Source organism: Lutra lutra, chromosome 15 (assembly GCF_902655055.1).
Source record: "Lutra lutra chromosome 15, mLutLut1.2, whole genome shotgun sequence".
In the NCBI taxonomy this organism is placed as follows: domain Eukaryota; kingdom Metazoa; phylum Chordata; class Mammalia; order Carnivora; family Mustelidae; genus Lutra; species Lutra lutra.
Genome location: NC_062292.1, coordinates 25,744,661 through 25,771,997, shown reverse-complemented (window position 1 = coordinate 25,771,997; position 27,337 = coordinate 25,744,661). Strand labels below are relative to the sequence as shown.

At 42.0% G+C, this 27,337-nt stretch overlaps 1 protein-coding gene across 1 annotated transcript in view; it reads left to right on the top strand.

Annotated features, from left to right (window-relative positions):
- The window catches only part of PAPPA2 (pappalysin 2), a 302,814-nt gene that overhangs the window by 195,204 nt on the left and 80,273 nt on the right, over positions 1 to 27,337 (top strand). Inside the window, exons 12-14 of the mRNA XM_047705709.1 lie at positions 4,117 to 4,252; positions 4,454 to 4,670; positions 24,998 to 25,169. Of these exons, the coding sequence (XP_047561665.1) occupies positions 4,117 to 4,252; positions 4,454 to 4,670; positions 24,998 to 25,169 (525 nt within the window). The remainder of the gene's footprint in view (positions 1 to 4,116; positions 4,253 to 4,453; positions 4,671 to 24,997; positions 25,170 to 27,337) is intronic.

The following is a 27,337-nucleotide window of genomic DNA, read 5'->3' as shown; positions in this document are numbered from 1 at the left end:
CATATCTGTGATTTAGCTGTAGGAGAGAAACTTTTAAAGATACATCTTTGATGCTCAATGTCACTCATCATCAGGGAAAGGCAAATCAAAACCACAATGAGGTATAACCTCACACCTGTTAGAATGACTAGATTCAAAAAGACAAGAAAGAACAAGTGTTGGTGAGGATGTGGAGAAAAAGGAAACTTCGTGCACTGTTGGTGGGAATGCAAATTGATGCAGACACTGTGGAAAACAGTATGGAGGTTCCTCAAAATTAAAAATAGGAACCTCATATAATCCAGTAATTCCACTGCTGGGTATTTACCCAAAGGAAATGAAAACACTAATGCAAAAAATATATGCACCCCTATGTTTACAGCAGCATTATTTATAGTAGCCAAGACATGGAAGCAACCCAAGTGTCCATCAATAAATGAATGGATAAAGAAGATGTGAGAGATGATAGATTGATTGATTGATTTAGAGATATACAATGGAATATTACTCAGTCATAATAAAGAATGAAAGCTTGCCATTTGCAACAACATGGATGGAGCTGGAGGGTTTAATGCTAAGTGAGATAAGCCAGTCAGAGAAAGACAAACACCATATGTGGAAAATAAGAAACAAAACCAATGAACAAGCAAAGAAAAAAAAAAGAGACAGACTAAAAAGCCAGACTCTTAAATACAAAGAACAAACCGATGGTTGCCAGAGAGGAGGTGAGTGAGGAGACGGGTGAAGTGGATAAAGAAATAAAGTAAGAAGGACAAACTTCCAGTTACAAAGTAAGTCACAGAGATGAAAGGTACAGCATAGGGGATATAGTCAGTAAGATTGTTGAAATGTTGTCTGGTGACAGACAGTGACTATACTTACGTGCTGAGCCCTGACTAATGCATAGAATTATAAAATCCAGTTGTACACTGGAAACTAATACAACACTCTATGTTAATTATACCTCAATAAAAATAATCACCTTTGCTTAAATAAGGAATACACTCAGCATTCTAATTATACTGTCAAGTTGAGAAGTTTTTTTTGTCTATATATGTATAGCAAAAGTAGGTTTTTTTGATAAACACATATTGAACTGAATTTTCTAAAAAATCTATTAAAAGAGTTGTGTATATAAAATATATTTTTCATAGATTCCATTAATAAACTAGAGCTAGATTCTATACCAAAAGCCTGGATATTACCAATGGCTCTAGAAGTAGAACCTGGTTTACCAATTCAGATTTCTACAAATGCTGATTTAAAATAGCATAGATGAAATTCTTTAGCCTACAGGTTTTAGAAAAACATAATTCTCTAGACACCAAAATATACAGTTTGTGTTTCATTTTTAAATTTTATTCTTTATCTTTGTCTTCCAGAAGTGTAAATGAAATGAAAAAATATTTCTCTTTGGAAATAGGAATTATTTTGTGAATTAATTTCTGAGCGTTGAATTCTTACTAGATGATGGGCACTGTCCTATAGGACAGCTTTCACATGATTTCATTTAATCCTCATCATAGCTTCATGAAGTAGGTAGTAGTCTGCATTTCAGATGTGCAAAAGAAGGACCCTAGGCTCAGAGGGGAAGGATGGATTGCTCTGCTGTAACCAGTTAGTAGGGATGGAGCTAAGAGTCACATTGAGGTTTCTGCCTGGCCAACCCTTTCTCCAGAACAGTGAACTTACTTGGTTCTTTTCACCCTGGCTCAGAATGCCTATGCACACATGTGTGAGTTCAATCTAGTCTCTGCTTTAGAGGCTCCAAAAGTCAGATGAGAGTTCATATGTTCTTTGCATCTGGTTGCTGTTGTGGGCATATCTGGTATTTAGCTGAGAACCACATTCGGTTACATCTGTGTCACTGTGAGAGGAAATGCCACAGACTCGGCATCCTGTACCTTGACCAAACCCTTATCTCCTTTTGCTTTGTGTAGCCCAACATTCCTGGGCCTGTTCTTCTTTTGTGAGTCTTACCTGTGGTTTCCTGCTTAAGTCATGGCCTAGAAATCCTGGCCTAGCCTTTCCCACAGATCATGGCACAGAGACGCTGCCACCAGGAGCAGGCTGTAAGGTTCAAAGGGATTTGGTTCAAAGACCCTTAGAGCAAGGAGGCACGTTGCCAGGAGATGCAAAGTGAGCTGGAGTTTTGGGGCACAGGCCCTCAAGACAGAGAAATCCACACCATCATAAGACCAACCCCTCCTAATTAGTTTCAGGTGGATGGTGTCCATTTGGGGGCCCAAGAGAAGGTGGGAAGACTGAGCGTTCCTGTTCCCTGTTGAACCCACCCCACTCTTCAAGTCTGAGGCCTACTGGGGTAAAGCCACCATGTACTTGTTTGGACTCCTGTTCCTGGCTCAGGAAACAACCCAGAACTTTCTTTCAGTACTCAAGTCTCTTTTGTGGTATAGGAAAAGGAAGAGGTTGTGGGACCTCTTTGGTCCCAAGGGACTTTGATGTCCTTTGCTGCTGCAGTTGAGGGTTTGAGTTAGACTCTTGGTTACCTTATGGTATGTTTCATGTCTAGCCCTCATCCAGTCAGGGACAAAGGACCTCGTATTGCAAGCCATAACCTATGAGACTGGCTATTTCTTAAGTTATACAGGAATATTTATTACTTCAAAGAGGGGAAATGAAACAAGGGGGGAAAAGACACTGTAAAAAGAGAGTGTGGCTGGTCTTTCCCTCAAAGGAGGAGAGGAAGAAGGGAGAGCTGTGTTGCATTGACCACTGCAACTCATAAAATCACCCTAATTAAGCCAGCAGGGCAAACGGACACTCCATAAACACACCACCAAGATTTAGGAAAAATCAGCCTCCACACAAGGAAGAATTCTTGGTAAAATGGAAAACATGTTTTATCCTTGTCCTCCCCAGTTTTAGAAAAGGTCCCTGCCACTAGATATACCCTTCTTTAACCCTGAGGATAGTTTTCCTGGAGCGTTATCACCCTCAGAACCAGATAAAAAGCCACAGAAAGGCACAGAGAATTTTGTGAGGTTTAGTTCCAGAATCTCATAATGTAGCCACCATGTAATATCAGGTAACGTAGAGATTTACTCTCAGTGGAAATGAAGAGTAATATTGAGCTAAAGGACGTAAAACAAAACTAGAATTACTACATCAAATAATTTCAGTGTGGGAAATAAGCTCTCCAGGTCATTTCCCAATCTTGAAGATGTCTTCTTTTGTATTAAAGATTTTCCAGGGACAAAACTCCCATATTTTGGGGCGCCTGGGTGGCTCAGTGGGTTAAGCCTCTGCCTTCGGCTCAGGGTCCTGGGATCGAGCCCCGCATAGGGCTCTCTGCTCAGCAGTGAGCCTGCTTCCCCCTCTCTCTGCCTGCCTCTCTGCCTACTTGTGATCTCTCTCTCTCTCTGTCAAATAAATAAATAAAATCTTTTTAAAAAAACAAAAAATCCCATAGTTTGCTTTGAAAGACTGCTTTATTGTTAATCAGCCTAAGCATCTAGGATTATTCCTTATAAATAACTGAATTTCCTGTCCCTGAGTGTTGGCTTATTTTTCACCCATGGTTAGGGTAGGCACCAGCAGAAATGCATGAGAATAAACAGTGGGGAAGCTTCTAGTTTCAGAAACAATGGACACCGAAGTTGCCTCTCATGTTGTAGTCTGCATGCTAAATGAGAGGTTCAGATAAAATGTTTAGGGGTAAGACAGGAGGATGGGGAAAGATGAGCTATGTTCTGAACTATGCCGGTTCACAGTAGAATGTTAGCTCGGTGACTCCTGCCCACTTCTCCTACTTTGGAGATAAGATTGACTGGCTATGCAGTGATTTATTGTCTCTAGCAATCCTCTCTTTCAGTGATCTTGAGAAATTTAAAGACATGGGTCCAAGCAAAAAAAGGAACAGTTGAGGTTATAAAAAAAATATGTCAAAAAAAGATGAGATGCTCAGTAGCTGAAAGTTACCTTTTTTCATCCAATTTTGATTTCTGGTGTGACCTCGGCTGTCCTTCTGTGCCTACTCCGTATTTTTCTCATAAGTAAAGGAGAAGGGAGTTCCTACTTTAAAAGTGGGGAACTGAGAAGTGTAAAAATAGTGTGACACATGCCTTGAGAGCCCAGTGGGAATGATGACTCACACATATATGTGCTTACACCCAGGTGTGTTTCAGTAGACCAGGAATGGCCTCGGCAATTTTCATCTTCTTGGCGTCTGATGGCCCAGTACTCAGAGAACATCAGCGGCCGACAGTGACTGTTCACCTGACTGATGTCAGTGGGAACAACCACTCTCTTGGTGAGTCTGACAGTGATCGCTTCGGGGCCCCTGCAGGATGATCCAGTAAACCCCGGAGTCAGCTTGGCATCTGTCTTGGATATTGTTTGTGACCTTGACTATAGGACACAGCTATTGAGAAGATAAAAGGAATACTAGATATGGGAACATGGTGCTGTATGAATGGCTCACAGTATTATTCATCTCCTTATTTCTCTTCAGGGACCCATGAGCTGTCGTGCCAGCAAAACCCACTGGTTATCAATGTGACCCATCACCTGAATGTCCTTTCCCACCAGACCACCTCAGTGCTGCTGAATTTCTCATCCCCATTGGTGGGCATCTCGGCGGTGGCTCTAAGGACATCCTCCCACATAAGTCCTCCAAATCTCGATACATGCAGCCCAGAGCATGAGGGACAAAATCATCAGGGACAGAGGTACAGAGTCCCCTTTCTCCCCGCCCCCTTTTTTTGTGGTTGTGATATACTACTATCATTTTCATATATAGCATTTTGTTTTCAGTGGGTGCTTAATCACTAACTACAAAATGGGTCTAAAAACTACTAAAAAGACACAAGAAATAAGTAGAGAACAACTCATAGAAGGCACACTTGGGTTTTATATTTTGCTCTTTTCTTAGCTGAGCATAATTTTTTATGTAAATATTTAACATCTTTACAAGGTCTTAAAATCTTTTTTACATATAAAACCACTGCCTTCAAATCAACATGGTTATATAAACTGCCAAAAATTCTCTGCCAAAAACTCAATGTTCCCAAGCAATGTATATTTTTCAACTTGTTCCCACCTGGACAGTGTATACAGCAAGTTTCACAATTAGTTTTCAAGGCATGTCATATAATCAGTTAGAGTTACATATGGAAATCAGGAATATATTATCTACATAGGTCTTTCTGTGGACATCTGTGATTGTTGTCATCTAGATAGCTGTCTTCTGAGCTCTCTGCCTCAATTAGTAGAGGGACTATACTTTATAGTGTTGGTGTGCCCAAGGGTGGCCCAGAAGCAGGAGGGAGCAGGTCATACAGTGGTCTGTGCTATAGCCGGAATGGACTCATTCTATGAGTGGTCTAATCAGTGGAATGGGACTATAGGTAACCGAGTTCGTTCTCTCAAGAAGTGAGGTGTCAAGGCGGTTGGAATCCCAGTCACAAAAGTTTCCAGGCAGTGCTCAATCACCAGATAGAAGCTCTGATACCAGCATGCCCAAACTAGGTATACCAGAAGCCCGGCTTTATTAGGGACTAGGAGTAGACGGTAGAGTGTATGTAGTATATCAGTTATCTTTTGCTGCATAGCAAATTAGCCAAATTTAGTGGCTTATCACAATTTCCATGAGAGAGGAGTTTGGATGCAACTCAGCTGGGTGCTTCTGGCTTAGAGTCTTTTATGAGGTTGCCATCAAGCTGTTGACCAAAGCTACCATAACGAAGGCTCAAGTGGAGCTGGAAATTTCACTTTCAAGCTCACCCATGTGGTGGTTGGCAGGCCTCAGAAGATCTGCATCCCGGTTCACTCGTACTGGTACTAGCAATAGGCGTGCTCACATAGACGTGGTTCGGTTCCTTACCACATGGGCTTCTCCATAAGCTGCCCGAGTATCCAATGATACAGCAGCTAATGATCCAAGAGAGAAAAAGAGCCAGAGAGGGTGAGTACATAGGAGACCACCCAAAAGCTATAGGAGACCATAAAAAAGTTACAGCCTTTTTTTTTTTTATTGCCATCAATTAAAAAATTTTTTTTTAATTTTTTAATTTTTTTCAGCATAACAGTATTCATTATTTTTGCACCACACCCAGTGCTCCATGCAATCCGTGCCCTCTACAATACCCACCACCTGGTGCCCCCAACCTCCCACCCCCCACCCCTTCAAAATTCTCAGATCGTTTTTCAGAGTCCATAGTCTCTCATGGTTCACCTCCCCTTCCAATTTCCCTCAACTCCCTTCTCCTCTCCATCTCCCCTTGTCCTCCATGCTATTTGTTATGCTCCACAAATAAGTGAAACCATATGATAATTGACTCTCTCTGCTTGACTTATTTCACTCAGCATAATCTCTTCCTACAGCCTTTTTATAACATAATGTTGGAAGTGACAATCCATTACTTTTGGCAAATTCTTTTCATTAGATATGAGTCAATAAGTCCAGCCCAACTCAAGGGGAAGTATTTGCACGAGAACATGCATCCCTAGAAGCAGTGTTAGAGGCCATCCACCACATACAATAATAAGTGTTTGTTAATTGGGAACTCACTGTGTGTCAGGTGTTGTAAATGCTAGAAAGAGAAAAGCAATAAGGAATAGAGTCTGGATGTTGGACATTGTAACATGAGTTAATTTGTCTGCAACTCTTAAGTATTCTTATTGAGCAAACATCTTCAAATATTAACACAGGAATGTGGACTATTAAAATAACATTGTTTACTAGAATTATTGCCTCTCTCTTAGGTTTTCTCAAATGATTTTTCTCTGCTGGCTCTACCTCTGGCCTCGAGCCATACAGACTTCTTTCAGGTCCCTGAAACATGTGTTCTTGATGAGTTTCATGTCTTTGCACATTATGTTCCTACTTTTTTGAATGCCTTCCAGCTCTTTTTTGCTTCAACTCACACTTCACCATCAGGATTCACCTTCTTCTATAAAATCTTGGCATACTCCTTGCCTGTTTCCATAGGGCATTGTACCTAACCCACACACTGCAGAAACAGCTATTGCATTGGATGGTAACTGTTTGTTTACTTGTTGTTTCTTTCCACTAAGCTCTGAGCTCTCTCTAGTGGAAATTCCATGTGGTATCTTTTAGTACTTAGCAGAGGGCCTGGCACATAGTAGGTGTCAGAAAATGCATTGAATGTTAGTAACAGACTTTATCTCTGAATGCTGGATGGAACAGAACTGATTAAGAAAACCAGAAAAAGTAGAAGTCGTAGCCTCTCTAGACCTGAGGGACAAGAATTCCCCTCACCATCACAGCTGTGAAGTTCTGACAAAGTTGATCAATTGTGATCACTGCTGCTCGTTCACTTATTTTCATTTGGCACTGTGGGAAAAACAAGTTTTATATGCATGCATGCAAACCAGTAGAAATAGGATATGATTCTCCAGTTTACACAGAGTGTATCTGGAATGCACAAGCATTTCCAAACCACATGTGACTGACAGGAGCCATGCAAATTGGCTTCCCTTCTCAGCCAGCAAATCAGTACAATATAGTAAATTTTGATACACAGCGAACCTAATAGATTTCATGTATGTTCTTTGTGAACAGATTTAAAATCTCTGCTCTCGTGTACTCTCAAAAAATAGAAGTTTTTTTTTTATCTTTATATCAATCCCAGTTGTAGATGTGGATAGATCATAATATGAAACCCTCAAATTCTGGGCATAGTGAGAGGGATTCCTGGCTGCCTCATTCTTACCCCTTATGACCTGAATTCCATTAATACTAAAATGGGCAATGGAGAGCTGACAGATGCCTGGCAGTAGAGGATGTATTATCCATTCTGTATTTAACCATTAATGACCAATGGCCTGTCCCTCCTACAGCTCTGCATCTTTAAACCAGCCCAACAGAATCTCAGCTGAAGGCCAATAAACCTGTCTGGGTCTGCAGTGATGTATATGATCCTTACCTTGGGCCTTTAGCTTTGATCTCTCTCTCCATCTTGTTTCTTGTTCAGCTATGATGGCTACCAGTTTATGACCCTTTTGGCTTAGTCTACTGATTATGAACCATTAGCCTTGAAAACCAAGTTTAGTGTTCCTGGTTCGGGCCACTGGTACTCAATTAGAGCTCAGTTCACTCCTGCTCTCTAGCTCTAGCCATTTAGGGAAAGGTCCTGCATAACCTGCCACAGCATCCCATGAGCTGGACAATCAGGCAGACCCCCAGCCATGCCAGGATTGTGTTGAGGGCTTTGGCTTGGGGAAGTGGGAACCACTTCTGTGATTAATGCAATGGGATCTGGAGTGTGTCCAAGATACACTCCAGGCACTGATAGATTACTTTGCCTAATTGAGTGGATTAGCTTCCAGATAATCAGGACTCTTAACTACTTTGGAAATTCACACAGTCAAGTCTAGAAGAATTTACTAATAGTTAGCAAGAATTGGCGATGGGTGTGTGGTTTCTTCTACAACACAATTTTGTTCTTCTAGTTACATGAGCATACTGTAATGGAAACATTGATCGTAACTTCTCTCCCCCTACTGGGTGACAGATGCATCAGATCTACCAGCATTGAATCTTCTGAGGATGAACATCATCTCCTCCCAGGCATGGGCTGATTACAATGGTTGAAACTTCCGGCCACTCCTGTCTTTTCAACATTTACACTTTCTTATTGATGTTCCTATCCATCCTCTCTGTAACAGGTTGCACTGTCATCTCCCAAACAACTGGGCTTCCGTAACTTTTCTTTGTATTTCAAAGAGTTCTGCCTTTTTATAATGTGATGTTACAGAATTAGGTGCATAACTGCTTGCAACTCTTTTATCTTCATTAGGATCAAAACTTGTGCCAACCCTTTTGCTCCATTAAATGCTTTTGGCCTTCTATTCTACCTAGTCTGGAATTTAAATTTCCATCCCTGCTTTCCTTCTGTTTATATTTATCTGGTAAATACTTGCCTTTCATTTATTTTTAACATTTTGCCATTGTCGTTGCCAGTGAGCCCAAGGCATATCGCTACATGGTACTGTTTATTCTGAAAGTTTATTTCATGGCCCTCAAGCTTCTAGTATCTTTAGGACCCTGTAGTATTTTTACCTTTGGAACATTTATCTTCTAGGATTCCACGGCCTTTGCCAGTGGTTCTCCCTCACCCCCCACTCTCTCCCACCCCACTGGATCAAGACCCTCATACTTCCTGACCTAAAGTCTTGGAGTCAGTAATGAAAGGGTGGTACTGATGAGGATTAAAGGATAAAAAACAGACCTGTGACCAGTAGGTCGGTCTCAAGAGAAGCCAGAGAATGAAGAAAGAATGGCCCTTTCCCTCTCTCCTTTTAGCACGGCTTTATTCCTTATTTGCTTTTTTTTTCCCCCAGGAAAAAAAAATGCATGCTTTGGCTTCCAATAATGTTTCTCAGTTCAACTCCCAATACATTTTGAAATCAGGAGGAAATCTTCACAGATTCCAGCTATCAGTCTTGGTTTTTGATATTGATAAGAGTTTTCATATTTTTTTCTGTACTGTTGGAATTTAAGTGGGAAACCGGGGGAAATTACCTCATAGCATTCTTGTGAGATTAACCGAGAAGCGTGCATGTGGAGTACATAGCACATTCTAGCACCAGGCAGGAGCACCGCCCATGGCCGCTTTCACACCATTCCTCATCTTTCTTTTTCTCCATTCCTCTTTTTCCAAGGTGTGCCACTGATCAGTCTCTTGCTTCTCAGCTCTCCAGGCACTCTCAGCATGTGCATATGTAATGCTAGAACAGGATTTTATTAATATTTATTATTTGCCGGCTGATGCAATGCTCAGTTTTATCAGAAAGGGAGAGACACTGCAGGAGGAAGGGTTTCTCTTCCCGGCTTCAGTGTGCTTTCTTCCCTGTCGCTGCTCTGATATACTTGGCAGTGGAGTAGAGAACAGCTTCCATTAAGTCAGCAGCCACTTGGGTTCTTAGGGTACGTATTTGCAGTTGGCTCTTCATCACCATTGACCAAAGGTAATGCTTGTTATTTATCCCACTGCATGTTATAAACCACTAGCATCCCATTTCCCATTGACAAGGAGCTCCATATTGTACTCAAGCCTGAAGGCACAACCAAACTGATCCCCAGATCCTCCCTTTGTGACTCCATCTCCTGGTACCACTTACAGTTCCATTCTATGCCACTTGGGTTCCAGTGAGGACACAGTAATTAGAAAAGGGAGAGGGTAATATAAATAACTAGAAACTACTTAGGGGAACTACGAAAGATTAACTACTTAAGGGTAAGGAGAACCCTAATGAATAGAAGAATGGTGGATAAAGGGAGCAGTCATTCCATTTGGAAGTGAGGGAAGAGTATCGAAAGAAGGAACAAATGTGGAGAAGGCTCCCCTCCTAAGCCTGTGATTTGGTTCTCATCAGAGTGGGCTCGGAGATGGCACAGTGAATGGCACAGAAATTTTGCTGAGGTTTCACTGACTGGGACCAGCAAGCAGGAAACCACCCACTGGGGGACTTATCAAGGCTCATGAGGAAGCTGCCTGCTCAGGCCCTGTTGGAACTTCTGGAAAGCTGCCATTGGGGTGCTGCTGACACTTTTGGGAGGTCATCCACTGGACACTGGTGAAACTTTCTAGGAAGGCAATCCCTGGGGCACCTTTGAGACTTGCTCCAGTTAGAGTGCTGGTAGAACTTGCTGAGATGTGCGGGGTGTCCCTGAAAGTCCTTATGGGGTAAACACCACTGGCCTGAAGCCCTGTCAGACGTCAAGAGCTGCAGAGGCCAGGAGAGGATAACACATGGGAATCAAGAAGAGATGCCCCTTCTTCCTGGAAGTCTCTCCAGTTACGTCTACTGTGAACACATGACATCACTCTAACTGGACAAAGAGCAATATTTACATGGGGCATCTCTAGGATGGCAAGGTGACAGGAAAGATCTTGTCAAAGAACCCAGAAGAAATCCCTTTTTGCTCTTTGCCTTTTATGTTCCAGCTAGATTTCGTTTAAGGTCCTGGCTTTAATCCTCAGACCACTTTTCAGTATAACTTCTAAGTAGATTTGACCTAACTAGAAATGCATATTTTCTTTTTTTAATGTTTTGAACTTATTTTAAGTCCAAGGCAAACATGAAGTATAAATACCTCATTAACTTATTCAGTATAAATACACATTCTGATTGAGATGGAAAACAAGTAATAGATATTCATAAATATAAAATTGTAGTGGGTTCTGAGGTTTACCTTAAACTATAGCTTATCAACGCCAAGTATTCCAATCTACCATTGAATGGGATATTAATCATTTCAAATGAATATCCATGTAGAAACCTAAGTTCTTTCTTCTCTCTCTTGTTCTCACTCTCAGTCTTGTTAACTATTTATAGTCAGGCTTTGATCCTCTTTCTCACTGTGGATAACAAAGAGTAGATTTATGTAACAGTTTAGGTCTAATATGATGGATTTGTGTGTGAGAGTGTAAGTGTACACATCGTGTATGCGTTGCTGTATTTTACTTCAAGTAGAAGAAAGTTTCTGAAAAGTTTAATGTAAATGGATTTATAAAACCAGTTATTCTATATGGGGTGTGTGCATGTGTGTGTATGTGCATGTATATCTGTGTATAGAAAAAGATGGGCTACTCATCATTCAAAAATATTTATTAAGTGCCTACAATGAGTGTGCCAGGAATCATTTTTCAGTTAGGGAAACTGAGACTCAGGGTATACAAATTCACCTTATTTGAGATTAGCAGAACTAAGACTAGAATCCAAGAAATTTGTTTTTAGTAAGGGAACTTTCTATTATAAGACTAGAAACTGTTTCAGAAATACATCCATGTCTACTACCGTCCAAGAAACCCTGCTGCCCTCCCTCAAATTATATTTGGGGGAAAAAAAAAAATGCATGAAGGAAGAACAGTGATTCTAAGAGAGAGGTCTTCTCCTAGAAATTCCCTGGTCTTGGTAGGTGGATTATCTAAGCAGCTCTTTTACTGGAGAATGTCCCCTCAACTCTTCATTATCTAGTTATACCATATCCGTTTTAGCAATGATCCATATCCATCCGTATTCTATCCCTAGTCCATTTTCCCTTATCCCAAGCCTGAGCCACCTTTAGAGCTACCTTCTCCATGGCTCAACTAGAATTATTATTATTATTAGTTATATATTATTTATATATATTATATTATATAATTAAATTATATATTATATTATTGTATATTATATAATATTATATAATATAATATATAAATAATATATAATATAAATATATTATATATCATTTATATTAATTATATATTTATATTTATATAAATGATATATTATATAATATTAATATTAAAGTGAAATTTAATCAGTAATATCTATTTCCTGGAAAATCATAAAATCATATAAAAATATAAAAATAAAAAATGTGACTCTTGTTTAGAAAATCTGTATTCTGATTCTTTTCTTGATGTTGGATAATTGAGAGTTAATCATTTTAGCAATTTTTGTGTAGTAAAATGTGGCTATATGTGTGTGTGTGTATATGTATTCCCTTTATGCAAGACAATCTTTTAGAAAAAGTTAATATGTAATGAATTATAGAACAACATTTTAAAATGATTTAGGTTTTTAAATGATTGTGCCATTCAAAAGCATATTATTTTTTAAGTAAAAAAAAATATTTTTGTGAAGAGCAGTGTCATCCCCAGATTTTCTCCTCTTTCTTTTTCTTTTTCTGCATCAATCTGCATTTTTATCTTTACTTAAAGCAAACCAAGCATGTACAAATAAAGTCTGAATCAAGAAAACAGAATGAACACACACACTGTGCTCTTGAATGATTCAATATGCAAAGCAACAACTCTTTGAATTTACCTTTTGCATTGAAAACCTTTACTACTAGACTGCTATAGTGGATATCCATTGGAGTTCAGCTTCTGACTCTCATATACTTAACATAAAAATGTATATGTACATGATTAACATACTTGCCATCTTTTGTGGACCATGCTTGTGTAAAGACGAGAATTAGGTTATTTTAAAACTGAGTAATCAAAGAATAATGTGTATCTGGTTTGGTTGGGAATGCCTCAGGATGCAGTGGCACCAGCAAATTTATGGTCATGTGTACTAGCTTAGTCAACTCTGGTGTCTCTGGGCGCCTCTATCCTTCAGATTGTGTTTCCTGAAGCAGGGACTGCAAAACTAAATAATCCAGGGAGAAAAATCATGGCTATCACCAAATAACTCAGAGTTTCCCATCCCCAAATTATGAACTTTGGTAAGATGCCAGGCTAATGCTGTTTCTTAAGCCGACTTACCCTAGCTGCCTTGTCTCTTTCCAACCCACCCCTTTCAATGGCACTCCTGTGCTGTGACAAAAACATCTCTTTAGCCATAGAAAGTTCTTCTCAAAAAGGTGGATCTGTTGACCAAGAAGTTAGAGCTTGCATCCATGAGCCAAGTTCAGAAGGCTTTTGGTCACCCTCCATTGTCCTTGGAGAATTCACTATAGACATGGGATTTGGGTTGGGGGTGGAGGGATGCATTAGAAAGGAGAGCTTTTCCATAGAACTTCTCTTTTATGACTTTAAAATCCCCAGGGAATTTCAGGGAGCACGTGGCCATGTTTTCCGTTTGGGAGATGGTGGGACCCAGGTGTCAAAATATTTCTTCTTGGTTATACTGTAGATTAGGGGTAGAGCTGGGGCTAGATTATAAAGCCTCCAAATCCTAGTCCAGGGGCACGTAGCCAGAGCACAGCTCAGTGTCTTGGCATTCCATCCCCACTGTAATCAGTTTGTGAGTCTGCTCTTCGTAATAGGATCATTCCATCTCTATTAGCCGTCATTCTGCTTCATGCTTCATTATTCCCTGGAACCCTCATTGCTGCTGCTTTACCAATTCCTATTGTGCTTTGATTATTTGGAGCTAAGATTTGAAATGCCAACCCATTCCCTTCCTTGTCTGCCTGGATTGGGCCCCTATACCATGCCAGGCCTCTCCTTCCCCTGCTCATTTCTTTGCACAACACTCAGATCACCTCCCTTTTGATAGCCTCACAAAGTGAAGGACTCCTTCTTTTCTTTTTCTAGGGGCTATAGGTTAAAACATTTGTTTGGCTCCTCTTCTTCTTCTTTTTTTTTTTTTAATATTGTATTTATTTATTTGACAGAGAGACACAGCGAGAGAGGGAACATAAGCAGGGGGATTGAGAGAGGGAGAAGCAGGCTTCCCACCAAGCCGGGAGCCTGATGCGGGGCTCAATCCCAGAACCCTGGGATCATGACCCGAGCCGAAGGCAGACGCTTAACGACTGAGCCACCCAGGTGCCCCTCTTCTTTTGTTTTTAACAGAGGGTTTGCTTTTAATACTCCAGGATGATGGGAAGTGTTCTCTCTTTGCTGGAAAAGGCACTATAGAAATGAAATATGTATTGCACTTCTCTACTCATTTGATTATCTTCTTCCCCAAAGCAGTTTAGCAAATTAACATTGAATCTGTTTTTGTTTCTTAATCAAAGGAAGAATTATAGCTACTCAATTGTTCCCTAGGTTCCTTGCCTAACTTCCTTTTCCCAGAATGATTCATCCATAAAATAAGAGGGAAGGAGGAGAGTCGTTGGAGAGGATTCTTGATTCTTCTGACCAATGACAGACAGATGGCTTGGTGAACAACAGGTCTGATTTGGGAGGCACAGTTAGCTGTTTGAGTCTGTTCCACTATTTGTTCTTGAGGGGTTATAGAGGAAAAATGAAAAGGTCACAGACTTGGTCTCATTGAGGGGTTTATTGGTGCATGACTAGACTATTCTAGAAATAGCTTTTATTAAAATATTACCTTGTCCGAGATGATTCTTAGTGGGAGGCATTCTGAGAACTGGTTAGGTGGCTGCTTTTGTTCCAAAGCTAGAAATAGGAACAAACAAATTATGAACACTGGGAGTTGGAATCTTCCTCTAAGGAATAGGCTGGTTTCAAAACAGTAACTGAAACAATGGCTCCTCGGCATCTTATCATGATGTCTGAAATTCCACCATTAGGAATGATTTTCTTCAAGTCTTGGTGATCTCCAAAGGTCTCTGAAACAGTAAATAACTACTAGAAGTTGAAATATCCTAAGTTGTTATCAACACTTTATAGCACAACTATTCTCTTAGGGACCTTGACAATTCAAAAATAGACCAGGGCCCAGCTGAAATGCAACCTAGTTTAGGCATCTGGAAGTTTTGGGGAGTCCCAGAAACAGAAAAAGTGGTACTGAAAAGAGAGATGAGTTTAAAATGTCACCTGCTTCTCAATTTCGTTCAGGGCTGGCCTTGTCTTTATGTTCTGTATTCATAGCAGCTGGTGGAGAGACCACAGAAAATAAAAACAAACCAGTATTTCCAGGATTCTGTCATTTTGCCAGCCTGCCAAGTAGACAGACACTGTTGATGGATTTGACCGTAAGTTCCGGCTGGAATGCCTCTCAGGCCCAGTCTGGTTCTATGTAGCCATAACCGTGGAGAAAGTCTGGGGATTGGAGTGGCAGGAAGCCCAATGTCCAGACCCTTGTCTCCTGTTGTTGGCTACATCGTCAGTCTCACCACATGATTTCAGGACAGTACCTTCCCTCCCTTCTTTGGGCCTTCATTTCACCATAAGCAGATGAGCCATGGACATTGCAAGGGTTGGGAGAGCCGGAGGGAACAACAGAACAGAAGGGAGGAATATTCCAAATCTGATGTCAACCAAGGACTGACAAATCCCCAGATTTTGAGATGATGGGAACAATGTGAAGCTTCTGTTGGGGAGTCCAGAAACTTCATGGGGAAAGGAAGCCAAAGGGGAGAGGGAGATTCCCAAAGCAGTCCGGCACATGGTATTTTATGTTCTACTTCTGCAATATTGTGATATTTGGTCTTAGTCTGCGGTTCATGGCTCATAGCTCCCAAACCCTTGGAATTTCCTAAGTGTTGAGAGTGATAAAGGTGTCTTTTGTTATGTGAATGAGGTGACTTTTGGAAAGCACTTAAGAACTGGACTGGTTGTCAGTAGAGCCAAACACATGATTAGAAGGTTGGAACTTTGAGTCCTACCTGCTAACCAGGGAACGGGTAGGAGCTGAAGGTTGAATCAGTCAATCAAACCCATGTATTGAAGCCTCCCTAAAAACCCTAAAGGCTGCATTCAGAGGGTTTCTGGGTTGGTGAGCACATGGCGATTGGGGAGGGTAGCACACCTGGAGAGGGCAAGGAAGCTCCATGTTCGTTTTGCCGTACCTCGCCCTGGGCATCTCTTCCACCCAGCTGTTTCAGAGATCTATTTATTATTTTGTAATCAACTGGTAACCCGCAAGTAAAATGTTTCTCTGAGTTCTCTGAGCAGCTCTAGCAAATTAATCAAACCCAAGGAGGAGGTACTGAGAACCTCTGATTTATAGCCAGTCAGTCAGAAGTATAGGTAGCCACTTGGGTTTGTGGCTGGTGCCTGAGTTGGGGAGAGGGACGGTCTGGTAGCAGGGCTCTCTTAACCTGCGGAACCTGACGCTCTCTCTGGACAGGTAGTGTCCGGATTGAGTTAAATGCTCAGACACCCTGCTGGTGCCCCAGAATTGCTTGGTTGTAAGTGTGGGAACCCGCACCCCACTCACACGGATACTGGAACTGGTTTCAGAACACCTATTTAACTTCTGTGTGTGAATCTGAGACTCATTCAAGGTGCTAGCTTGCAAATCATGAAGACCCGAGTTTACATAGCTTCCACAGAGCCACAGAGAAGTCATGCTACTCCTTCCTCCTGCCCTGTAGGAGCTGTTCGAGGAATGACACAGATGGAAACTCCTGCCCACTAAACTTCATTCACAGAACTGGACTGTTCCCTCACTGAGCTACATGCATCTCATGATTCCTCAGGCCAGGCCTGTGAATGTGGCTGGGGAAGTGTCACTCCCAGATGAACAGTTTAACTAGGTATCTAGGGATGAACAGTAGGTAGGGCAAGAGTCAGCAGTACAATCCCTTGGGGGCTCCTGCGATCACTCCTTATTAGGAAGTGTCCCACATGGAGATGGTTACTGCCTTTGCAAACTGGAAAAAAATATTTATATGTATATATTTTATGTTTTTATAATTTACACACACACACACGCATGCACACTTGTTGTTATTTCTTTTTTTTTTTTTTGAGATTTTTTTTTTTAATTTTTAAGTAATCTCTACACCCAACATGGGACTCAAGCTCACAACTCCGAGACCAAGGGACCAAGAGTTGCGTGCTCCTCTGACTGAGGCAGGCAGACGCCCCTGTTGTTTTTTCTGCTGGGTGATTCTGCTTCCCCGATGCAATGCTAGGAAGCATATCCTCTGCCAATTAGCCAGCAATTGTTTTGACTCCTCCTTTGGTATTCTGCATATTTTATAATCTACATGAAATTCATGGGTTCTGAACCTTGGTGAGGCAGGGATTTGAAAGGGAGCGCTTTTGGCTGTGTGATGCAAATCTGTTTCTTTTTAGAAGGACAGGGGGCATTTGGATAGGACTTCTAGTGTTACAGCCAGGCGTGGTAAAAACTGTGCCCAGAATTAGAAATGAGTGGAGCAAATTACCCAGTACTGGGGCCACCAGAGTCCAGTCCCGAGCTTACAAATAGGTCACATTCTAGGAAGAGATGGTCCTCTCCCAAGGGGCAGGAAAGGAGCAGAACCTTCAATAGAGAGGCAGGGGAACCTCCGAGTTCTCAACAGGCAGGAATGGAAGAAGTCTGCTTCGTGCAATAAGTCATCATTTCTCTGTCATGAAGGAAGAAACAGAAGTACTACTGAGATTCCTGTTTCTCTCAGATGAGAATTTTCAGAGGAAAAGAGCTTGAATTACTTTTCCCTTCCTGGTTGGTATGATGCTTCAGTAAAACCCCTCAAAGTACCAGCACCGTTGAGCTGATGGAAATATACTTGACATTTAATCCGGTTCCTGTCCTACAAAGCAAAGATGGTGCCAGAGTGAGGAGGAGGTAGAAAGGGGAACCAGAGTAGAGACCATATCTTTTTGTATTGGTTTGGAGAGACAGCAAAGCTCTCTAAGGATGGATGCTATTATTATTATTTGGTTTTGCCGTTGGCGGTGGCAAGATTAATGAGAACTCCGTTTCTTCCAGTCCACTCTACGTTCTGTACATTCTACTTCCATCTACTGCCAAATCCAGAGCATACATTCCACACCCTCTTATTTCAATAAGAATCAATAAAACACAGAAGGGGAATGGCCAGAAATCTGATCCTCTTTACTATTTATTTATTTATTTATTTATTTTTTAAAGATTTTATTTATTTATTTGTCAGAGAGAGAGAGGGAGAGAGAGCGAGCACAGGCAGACAGAGGCAGAGGGAGAAGCAGGCTCCCTGACGAGCAAGGAGCCTGATGTGGGACTCGATCCCAGGACGCTGGGACCATGACCTGAGCCGAAGGCAGCCGCTCAACCAACTGTGCCACCCAGTCGTCCCCTCTTTACTATTTAACCTTAAAAGAGCTGTTTCTGCAGAAACCACTGGGATTGCTATTTAGTCAATGGTGGCACTTCTTGGATAAATGAATTCCAATATTTTGTTTAACTAAGCAACTGAAAAGTTGGGACATTAAGCAAAAACTTACACTGGGCAAGAAAGACCGTGAGAGACTTTTTTTGGGGTTCTCCACCACATCCCGCTGTCCACTCATGGGTATCCTGTACTCTCACCTCAATACCACCATCACCTCATCTGGGAAATTAAATATCATGTTAGAACTGGAAGGGACATTTAAGAGAACCTAGTTCAAACCCATCATTTTACAAATTTGCAGACAGAGGGCCAGAATAGTTAAGAGACTTACCCAAGGTCATAGATGTAAGCAGGGACAAGCCAAGACCTGAACCCAGGTCACATTGGCTTTGATCTTCTAGTTTCTTTATTATACCATGCCGTTTGTCAAAATGTTTGGTACAAATGCCAGACAATTTCTCCTAAACTAACCTAGATTCCAGATATCAAGTTGTGGTCAGCTTTTTCTGGCTGCCTAAGGGAGGGTGGGATGTTGATTTGAGAAAAGTCTATGAGCTGATGTCATCCTGATTTTGACTTTGAGCCAAAACCTAATTAAATGTTTCTTGGTTACTATATTGTAGTCTTAGTGTTCTGGAATATCCCATCATTTCTTTTGGGCTAATTTCCCCACCTCTAAAATGAGGAATTTGGGTTGAATTATCTTTAAGGTCCATTTTACTTTTAAAAACTGTGGTTCCTCTAAGATCATTGTTAAAGGTCACCTCCACTCCTCCCCTCTCCCAGAATTATTCATGTTCAATAAAATGTGGTCCTTAGCATATAATCTTCCATTAGCCCTCACATGGGAGAAGTAGGGTTTCACTATGGATTCCTTTTTTTTTTTTTTTAAGATTTTATGTATTTGTTTATTTATTTATTTAGCACACATGAGCAGAGAGGAGGGGTAGAAGGAGAGGGAGAAAGAATTTCAAGCAGACTGCATGCTGAGCATGGATCCCAACTCAGGGCTCAGCACAGGGGTCAGCATGGGGCTCAATCTCATGACCTTGAGATCATGACCTGAGCCAGAATCAAGGGTTGGATGCTCAACTGGCTGAACCACCCAGGTACCCCTTCACTGTGAATTCTGTTTGCATCTTGAATAGTGCTGTAGTCTCCTGAAATTCCTTCGGATGGCTCAGAACCCCAGGGGATCCTTGGACCCAAAGCTATGCGGAAGCTGTGGGCCAAACAGCCAGGACTTTACCCATTCGTCAGGAGCTACCCAGCTTCCCCAATGTGGATCTTGGCTGGGAACTAGACCAAATTCTTTCTAGTGGCTTCAAGAAATGGAAAACGAAAAAGGGATGCCCTGGGAGATAGCTCATGACAAGTGGGTCTGTCTGTCCCCTCTGCAGAGAGTGATGTCTACTTTCTGGGGTCAGCCTTACCCTGCTCTTCAGCAACCCCTGTAAGGCAGGGAACTCTGTCTTCAAATATGGATGTGGGCTCCTTTCACTTTAGATTCTCTAAATTTGTTAATCATAACTTAAGAGACCTACACACATAATGTGTGTGTCTTTAGCTCTCAGTGGTGGGGAGGAAATGGTGATTCTGTCGAAGTGTTGGGAGTGCCACCTTACCTGTGTTCTGTTTGTAAAGTATCAGAGGTTACTTTCCAATATATATTTTTTGCCTTTCCAAATTCTGCTCATTCACTGAGGTCAAATCATACCCAGTGTTAAAACTGTCTCTGAAATAGCCTTGGGCTTATAATCAGTAACACATGATTTCATTATTCTCTTTGCAGCTCTGGTGAAAGCTTCTTCAGAATAGGAAAAATGTTGCATACTTTTGAGCTCTCTTATGCCTTTTACATCATAATATGATTTAATACATTGACTTAATATGACTTAATACATTGATAATATGACTTAATATGACTTATACATTGACATGTGATAATCAAGCAGTGGGACCAGGTTCTCCTGGAATCAGCCTTATTATTTTATAGTCTTGGTCTATGGAATTTATTGACCTATTTTTCAGGTTACACATACCATACCTTGATGGTGCTGGGATTCACTTGTGGTGAGCACCAAATACTTTGACACCTGTAAAGTCATAGATGCTGAAATTTCACCACAAGCCATCAGAATCAAGATCTCCAGGGAGCAAGGCCTGAGTATCTATACTTTTAAAAAGCTGCTTAAGTGAGTCTAGTGTACAACTGTGATCGAGAAATGCTGCCTCATGAAGACCACTCTTTTATGGAACTGTGCCGACAGAGGTTTGCCAAGTACAGGTGTCACTCACAGACCCAACCAACAAAAGGAAACACAAACATCATTATGGTAGGATGGTATTAGGGTTGTGGCCTGGGTACCCATGAGCAGGTTACATACGAGAGGAGAATAGCCTGGGGTTAATATAACATTTGGTACAGGGATTCCTCATTGAAAACATTTTTTTTTAAACCCTCCAACATAATGACCTTGGGGAGTGAGGACCAGAAGAGAGAGTAAAGGCTTATCAGAGAAGTGGAGAGACAATGAACAGAGCTAGAATTATGGGTAAATGGCCATCTACAGAGTGATTTTTAAGGGCCTATTGACTTAAAATTCCATCATGAAAAACTCATTCCTTTGGTTTAAAATTTTGTCTCTTGTTACTCTTCAAAAGCCTGTGAATGGCATCTGACTGGATTCATCATATCCTTACCTGAGAATACGTTGCAATGGGATATGGAGAAAGATCCAGAAAAAAAGTGGGTGGAAGACTGAGGAGCTGTTGCCAAGTGAGGAAACACACTAAGCAGGGCATCTTGCAGACAGTGGCAGCTGGACAAATATTGACAATTTGATTTGCTATCATTTCAAAGAAAACCGCCTGAAATGAAGATAGACTATCAAATGTTCTATATTTCCCCCTAACTGCCCTGCTGAGGTGAGGAGCTTCTTGGCTCTTCCTGGCCCATACTGCTAGCTCCTGAACTGAGAAGAAAGCAAAGGGAGAACAACCTCATCTCCCCAGGGAGGTGGCCTCGTGGTCTAGGCTGGCCCGAGAGTGAGGGCTCTGAGCTCCAGCCCAAGGATTTTCCTCTGACTCGCTGTGTGGCCTCCAGCCAGTCTCCAAGCAGCTTTGGTTTCCTTGTATGTCAAACCAAGATAAATACCTAACTTCCCACCTCTCTGGGGCATTGTAAGACCGGCTGCCACTTCATTACCATTTGTCTAACGAACATAAGAAAAGAGCTTGTAGAGAAGTTTTCAGACTCATTGTTCTTACTATTAGCATTATCGATCTGCTACGGGAGCTTGCGGAGCAGAGCTCCGGGTAGGAAGAAGAATGTTTGGGGAGGGCAGGAAAATGGAGGACACAACAGCCCTCCAAAAAGTGGTGTTTGTAGTGGAAGAGAAACACAAAAGGGGGGTTGGGGTGCAGGGGAGAGAATTCTACAATTGGTACCAGATGCCATCAGAAGCTAATAACCTGACAAACGCTGTCTTCATAAAGCAAATTCCTTAAAAAAGGAAGCAAATGGAAATGTAAGCTAGTGAAAGAATTTGCAGCAGCTGCCCTAAAACCTTTTCTCACTTCATAAACAGGTCTGGGGTTGGTGCCTTTTTTTTTTTTATTTTGCCTTGGTCTTCTTTCATGCCACATCCCCCCTCTAACACACTCCCCTGTCTCACTCTTCCTCCTCTGCCGCCAATGTCGGAAGGGCTTCTTATACCGGTTGTCATAGCAACAGCAGTTAATGGAACCCCATCTTGATGGAGGGAGGCTCCTGTAGAGTGTTTGTTCTGTGTCTTATCTCAGCATGTATTTGTCCTCAATGATGACATGGATTAATTAATTGGATGGAGTCACCAGAAAACAGCACGTGCTATTTCACATTAATTTCTTGGCAACAAGCTGACACGAATGAGAACTTGTTAATGACTCTGTCTTCTAGTACTATCTGCATACCACGCTGAAGAAATATGACTTTTTGCGGACATGAAGGAAGGCAGCATCTCGGAAACTTGGAGTTCTTTAGGCATCACTAATGAGGTGTACTGATCTCATCCCATGAAGGATGGTTTGGTTTCGGGCCCCTTATCCAGAAAGGCTCAGTAAAGACTCAGGACAAAGATTCATTTCCTATATTATATACCCAGTTATCAACATTGGATTTGGGGAGTTTGAATTAACAATTAATAACCCCTACCCCCAATTCATATATTCCTCCCTCTACCAGTCTCCATAGAGTGAATTGGAAGCATTCCTCACCATTGAAGGGAATAATCAGAAGTCAAAAGAGTAAAAAAAGCTTTTTTCAAACTACTCAACTCCAACACCTCTATCCTATAGCTGATAAGCACAGAATGAGAATGTCACTGACATATGACTTAAATGACTTAAATCCTATGGGTACAAGATAAGAAGCAGCAACTTTAGCATATTCCGATCAAATCCATCCTTTTTAGATGAGTACTTTTAAAATCATATCAATTATGTCAAGGGGATATGTGCATATTCAATGACATTTTATTTTTCACTTTCTTATATTGTTGCCCAGCTTTTTAATAAAGTTGTTGACCGCTACAATTCTAGGACAAATAGGGCAAATTATGATGATGAGCCTCACAGTAGCCATTTTGGCTAATATTTACCACCACTGGCTACAGCATCATGAGCAAGTAAATATATAAGAAAATATCTCATTGGTTTCCCCCACAAGATTATGATGGGGCATGATACTTATCATACCCCCAGTACTCAAACCAATACCTTGCCAACAATAAGTGCTCAGTAGATGTTATTTGGGAATGAATGAGTAGGGCAAGGTGGTTGAATTACTGTTGGATGATAATATTTTTGTGTTTCAGATTCCCATCTGTCGCTTTAGAATTAACAAATTACCCATCTTTTTTTTTTTTTTAAAGATTTTATTTATTTATTTGACAGAGAGAGATCACAAGCAGGCAGAGAGGCAGGCAGAGAGACAGGAGGAAGCAGGCTCCCTGCTGAGCAGAGAGCCTGATGCGGGACTCGATCCCAGGACTCCGAGATCATGACCTGAGCCGAAGGCAGCGGCTTAACCCACTGAGCCACCCAGGCGCCCCCAAATTACCCATCTTAATACCTGTTGACTTACTTTGCTATATGAGCAAATTTAATTCAGACTTTTCTTGTGTTTACTACAGCAAGGTTTATGGTGAATGTAAAAGTGGACAAGAGTCTGTAATTGTCTTCAAGAGGTTCATAATGTAGTTGGGAGTGTCAGCACTTCGGACATACTCAGATACTAATCACCTTGTAGATCAAAGGATGAATAAATGAAAGAGCAAGCAGATGCACACGACTATAATATAGGGTAGAATAACAGAAGCGTTAGAAGGAAATTGTTTTTAAAAATTTCCCTGGGAGGTTCCAAGGAGGAAGATATTTGGAGGGGCTTCTTGGAGAAGAAAGGCATTTTAGAAATCTCAACAAATTGAACATAGGTATAGAAATGGGAAAACCAAAAAGTATAGATGGTAAACAGAAAACAAGCCCCTGAAGGTGGGACTTTGGCCATTTGCAGTAGAGGGAATTAGCCCAGAATAATAATAACCCTGTGGGATATGTACCACTATTATCCTCTTCTTATGGGGGAAGGAGCTGAAACACTGGGGAATGAATAACTCAGCCATAGCGCGCAGGTAGTAAATGGTAGATCCAGGATTCAAAGTCAGACAGCATGTGGTCAGTGCCCTAATTTTTCATCTCTATGGTTCTGCCTTGGGAAGAGGGTAATGCTTTTTTTTGCTCTATTGATCTTTGTTGCTGTTGTGGTTTAGACCTGAACCTGAAGAGTTTAACTCTCTCTCTCCCACTCCTGGCTGATGGACCCTAGAGGTCCAGGCCGTGGTCCTCCTCTGCTGGGATGATGTCCTGGAAGCACCTAGCTCAACGTCAGGCAAGTGGCAGGGATTTAGTATGTGTGAGTTTCCTCTTCCTGTCGTGGGGTCAATTTCTGATTAGCCCATGCTGATTTTCATTGGTGGGGAGTGCCATGGCTCCAGTTGTCAAAAATATCTCCATAGCAACCAGTAAATAAATGTTACCTTTTCTGCCATCTCAGATACCCAAACCCTTCACCCAGGGCCCTCTGGGATCAAACAACTAAAAAAAGTTTAGTGCCTGACACAACCAGGGGCCCCAAGAATTCACTCCTGACCTGGGTCTACTCTGATTGTTTGGGACCCAGAAATACTGGTCGTTAAACATTTTGAGGATTGCTTTCTGATCCAGCCATTTCTGATGCCATCCAGAGCTCTTGGAACACATTCCTCACCTTTTCCTGTCACCATTTGTCCTCCTAAAAAAGTCATGGAAAGTCAATTAGTCATTCACTTTTTGTTAGCTGATATTGTTCTTATTTATTTCATGTCGCACGGTTCCAGGTCCTATAGAAGGAGGTGATGAGCTCATTGTAGGTTTTGGAGAAAAATCATTCTCTTTGGCTTAGAGGCACTTTCCAGAGGAAGTTGCCAAGTCTTTGCTGCTGCCTGCTTGTCTGGAGTCAGTCTAAGATGTCTTTGTTTCTGTTGCCCCCAGCTGTGTCCATCGGCCCTGTGGGGAGCAGGGCAGCTGTGCGCCATTGCTGCTTGATCACACGGAGATGGTGAACTGTACCTCTGGTGGCCCAGGTCACATGAAGTGTGCGATTACCTGTCAAAGGGGATTTGCACTTCAGGGCAGCAGTGGGAAATACCTCAGGCCGGTGCAGGTGAGTTGGAAACCTGTGGTCATCAAGACCAAGCTCCTGGGGAGGGAAGGTACTTATGCTCTTCTCCCTCGCTGAGTGGGGAAAGGGCAGATTTTTAAATCACTTGGAAGGAAAGATGGGGCCTCTAACAAGCAAGGAGAGCATAGCTTCACAGAAAGGGAAGGTGCAGTTCCCATTAACTAGGCTGTCAGTTTCTCTCATGCAGACAGCAGGTAGGGATGCCTATCCCGTTCTCCTTCTCCTTTCGCTGTCGGAAATGACAGTCCCGCTTTTGCCTTCAAGATGCGTACTCCACAGTTTAGACTTGCCCACAATTTGTAAGCAAGATAGGTTGTAATCAGCTTGTGTGTGGCTCACGGTTTGACCCCTAGCCCTCCTTCTAAGAAGGCTGGAGAAAGAGTCTGATTAGAGTAACAAACTTCTGCTGAAGTGGGGATTATAATGTGACTCTAGCTGTGGCCTAATTTTCCGCATTTCTCCAAACTACCATAGCACCATTTCCAACATTTGGAGGTAGTAGAATATATTGGTTAAGAGCATGGCTCAGGTGACAAACACAGAATGAAATTTTGGCTCCATTGTCTATTAGTTGTATAATTTTAGGTAAAAACAAAGAAAAGAAACTAATCTCTTTAAGTGTTCTTCCATATTTGTGAAATAATGAGGACAGACGTATTTATGTTATTGAGTCACAATGATGACTGTTGGGAAATAACTGGAAAGTTTCCAGCTAAATGACAGACATGTAGCTCTCTGTTCAGCTGCCATTACTATGAGCATGATAATGTATTCTCAACTAAGAATTCTGTTTTCCATCCTTCCTTTGGAGAACTTTCAATACTCCACAGAGGAACTTTAAACTTGAAATCAGCCATTTGAAAACATGACCATCATATAAGACAGAGAAAGGATACATTAGGGAAAACATAATGGTGCTTGAGGAAAGAACAAGAAAGATGTGGTATGATGAGGAGAGAATGGATGCATGACTGATAGGCCGGCATCAGTGCTGCAGAAGATTGGAATCATTTGCATTTTGTACCAGTTGAAGACTTAGCAGGTAGTAGATCCTTAGAGGAATTTCACTTGCTTGGAGATGATCTGAACTCGAATGTACAGTTGTTGGTTTCAGGTGGTTTAGGTTCTGCACAGAGATAAACAGTTTTGATAGTCCTGGAGACACCAACTCATTAGTCTATGGTGCTTTGGTCAGAAAGGCAGCGTTCTTGTCCCCTGTTCTTCACCAAGCTTAACTCGCATTACAGAAGAGAAAGAAAGAATGACCAAAAAACTAGGGACTGAATACATTTGTGTGACAGGTAAGGAGAGGGAGAGAAGAAAAGGGAGTGTTGGCAATGCGTTACAATTAGGAGCACAGTTAAGATAAGATGGATAACACTTAATGGAGCCAGGAGAAAAGCCAGGCAATATATGCCGAGTTTGAGACAGATTCTGTAAGCCATCACTGTGGTTCGAGCCAGGCTTGCACGCTGTGGTAAGCGTGGGGGCAGTCTGGGTGGGGAAGAGGAAGGTAGGAGCTCACCGTCTCCCAGCCATATGGTGGAGTCAGCCAACACGCCCTCCAGCTGACTTTGCTCTTGTCACCTGAGGCCAGCGAGTGCTGGGTGTATAATTTCCCCAAGGAAATTATACAATCCCGGCTCGTGATCACGAGACAGTGGGGATATTTGCTTTTTGTTGACATAAGAACTGAAACTAAAGAGAAAAATGTGTCTGGCTTTGACTTGGGTCCTTCTGGCAGGCAACAGGGAAACACTGGGAAGAGGGAGGAGCAGCTGGCCAGGAGTGGGTGTCGGGGGTGACAGGTGCTTTCACCAGTCATTTGACCTTGGGCTTCACTGCCACTGTGGTCTCTGGGCAGGAGGACTGCTGAGCCACAGAATCTCCCCGCACTCTGTTCGACCTGTGGTAACCCATTGGCTGGAGGGATGGCTGTGCTCTTTCCCAAACAAGCCATGAGCTTCCAGCTCTTCAGTTCCAGCTCACTCTGTCCCCCTCACTCCAGACATGTTCTTCTCCCCATGCCCTTGGCAGCTGGGCGGTCCTGCTTGTCCTTCACAGGCCAGGTCCCGTGTCACCTACTCCGGTAGGTGGAGGGCCAGTTCCTCCAGCACGCATTGTGCCATCTCCCAGAGCAAGCACCTGCC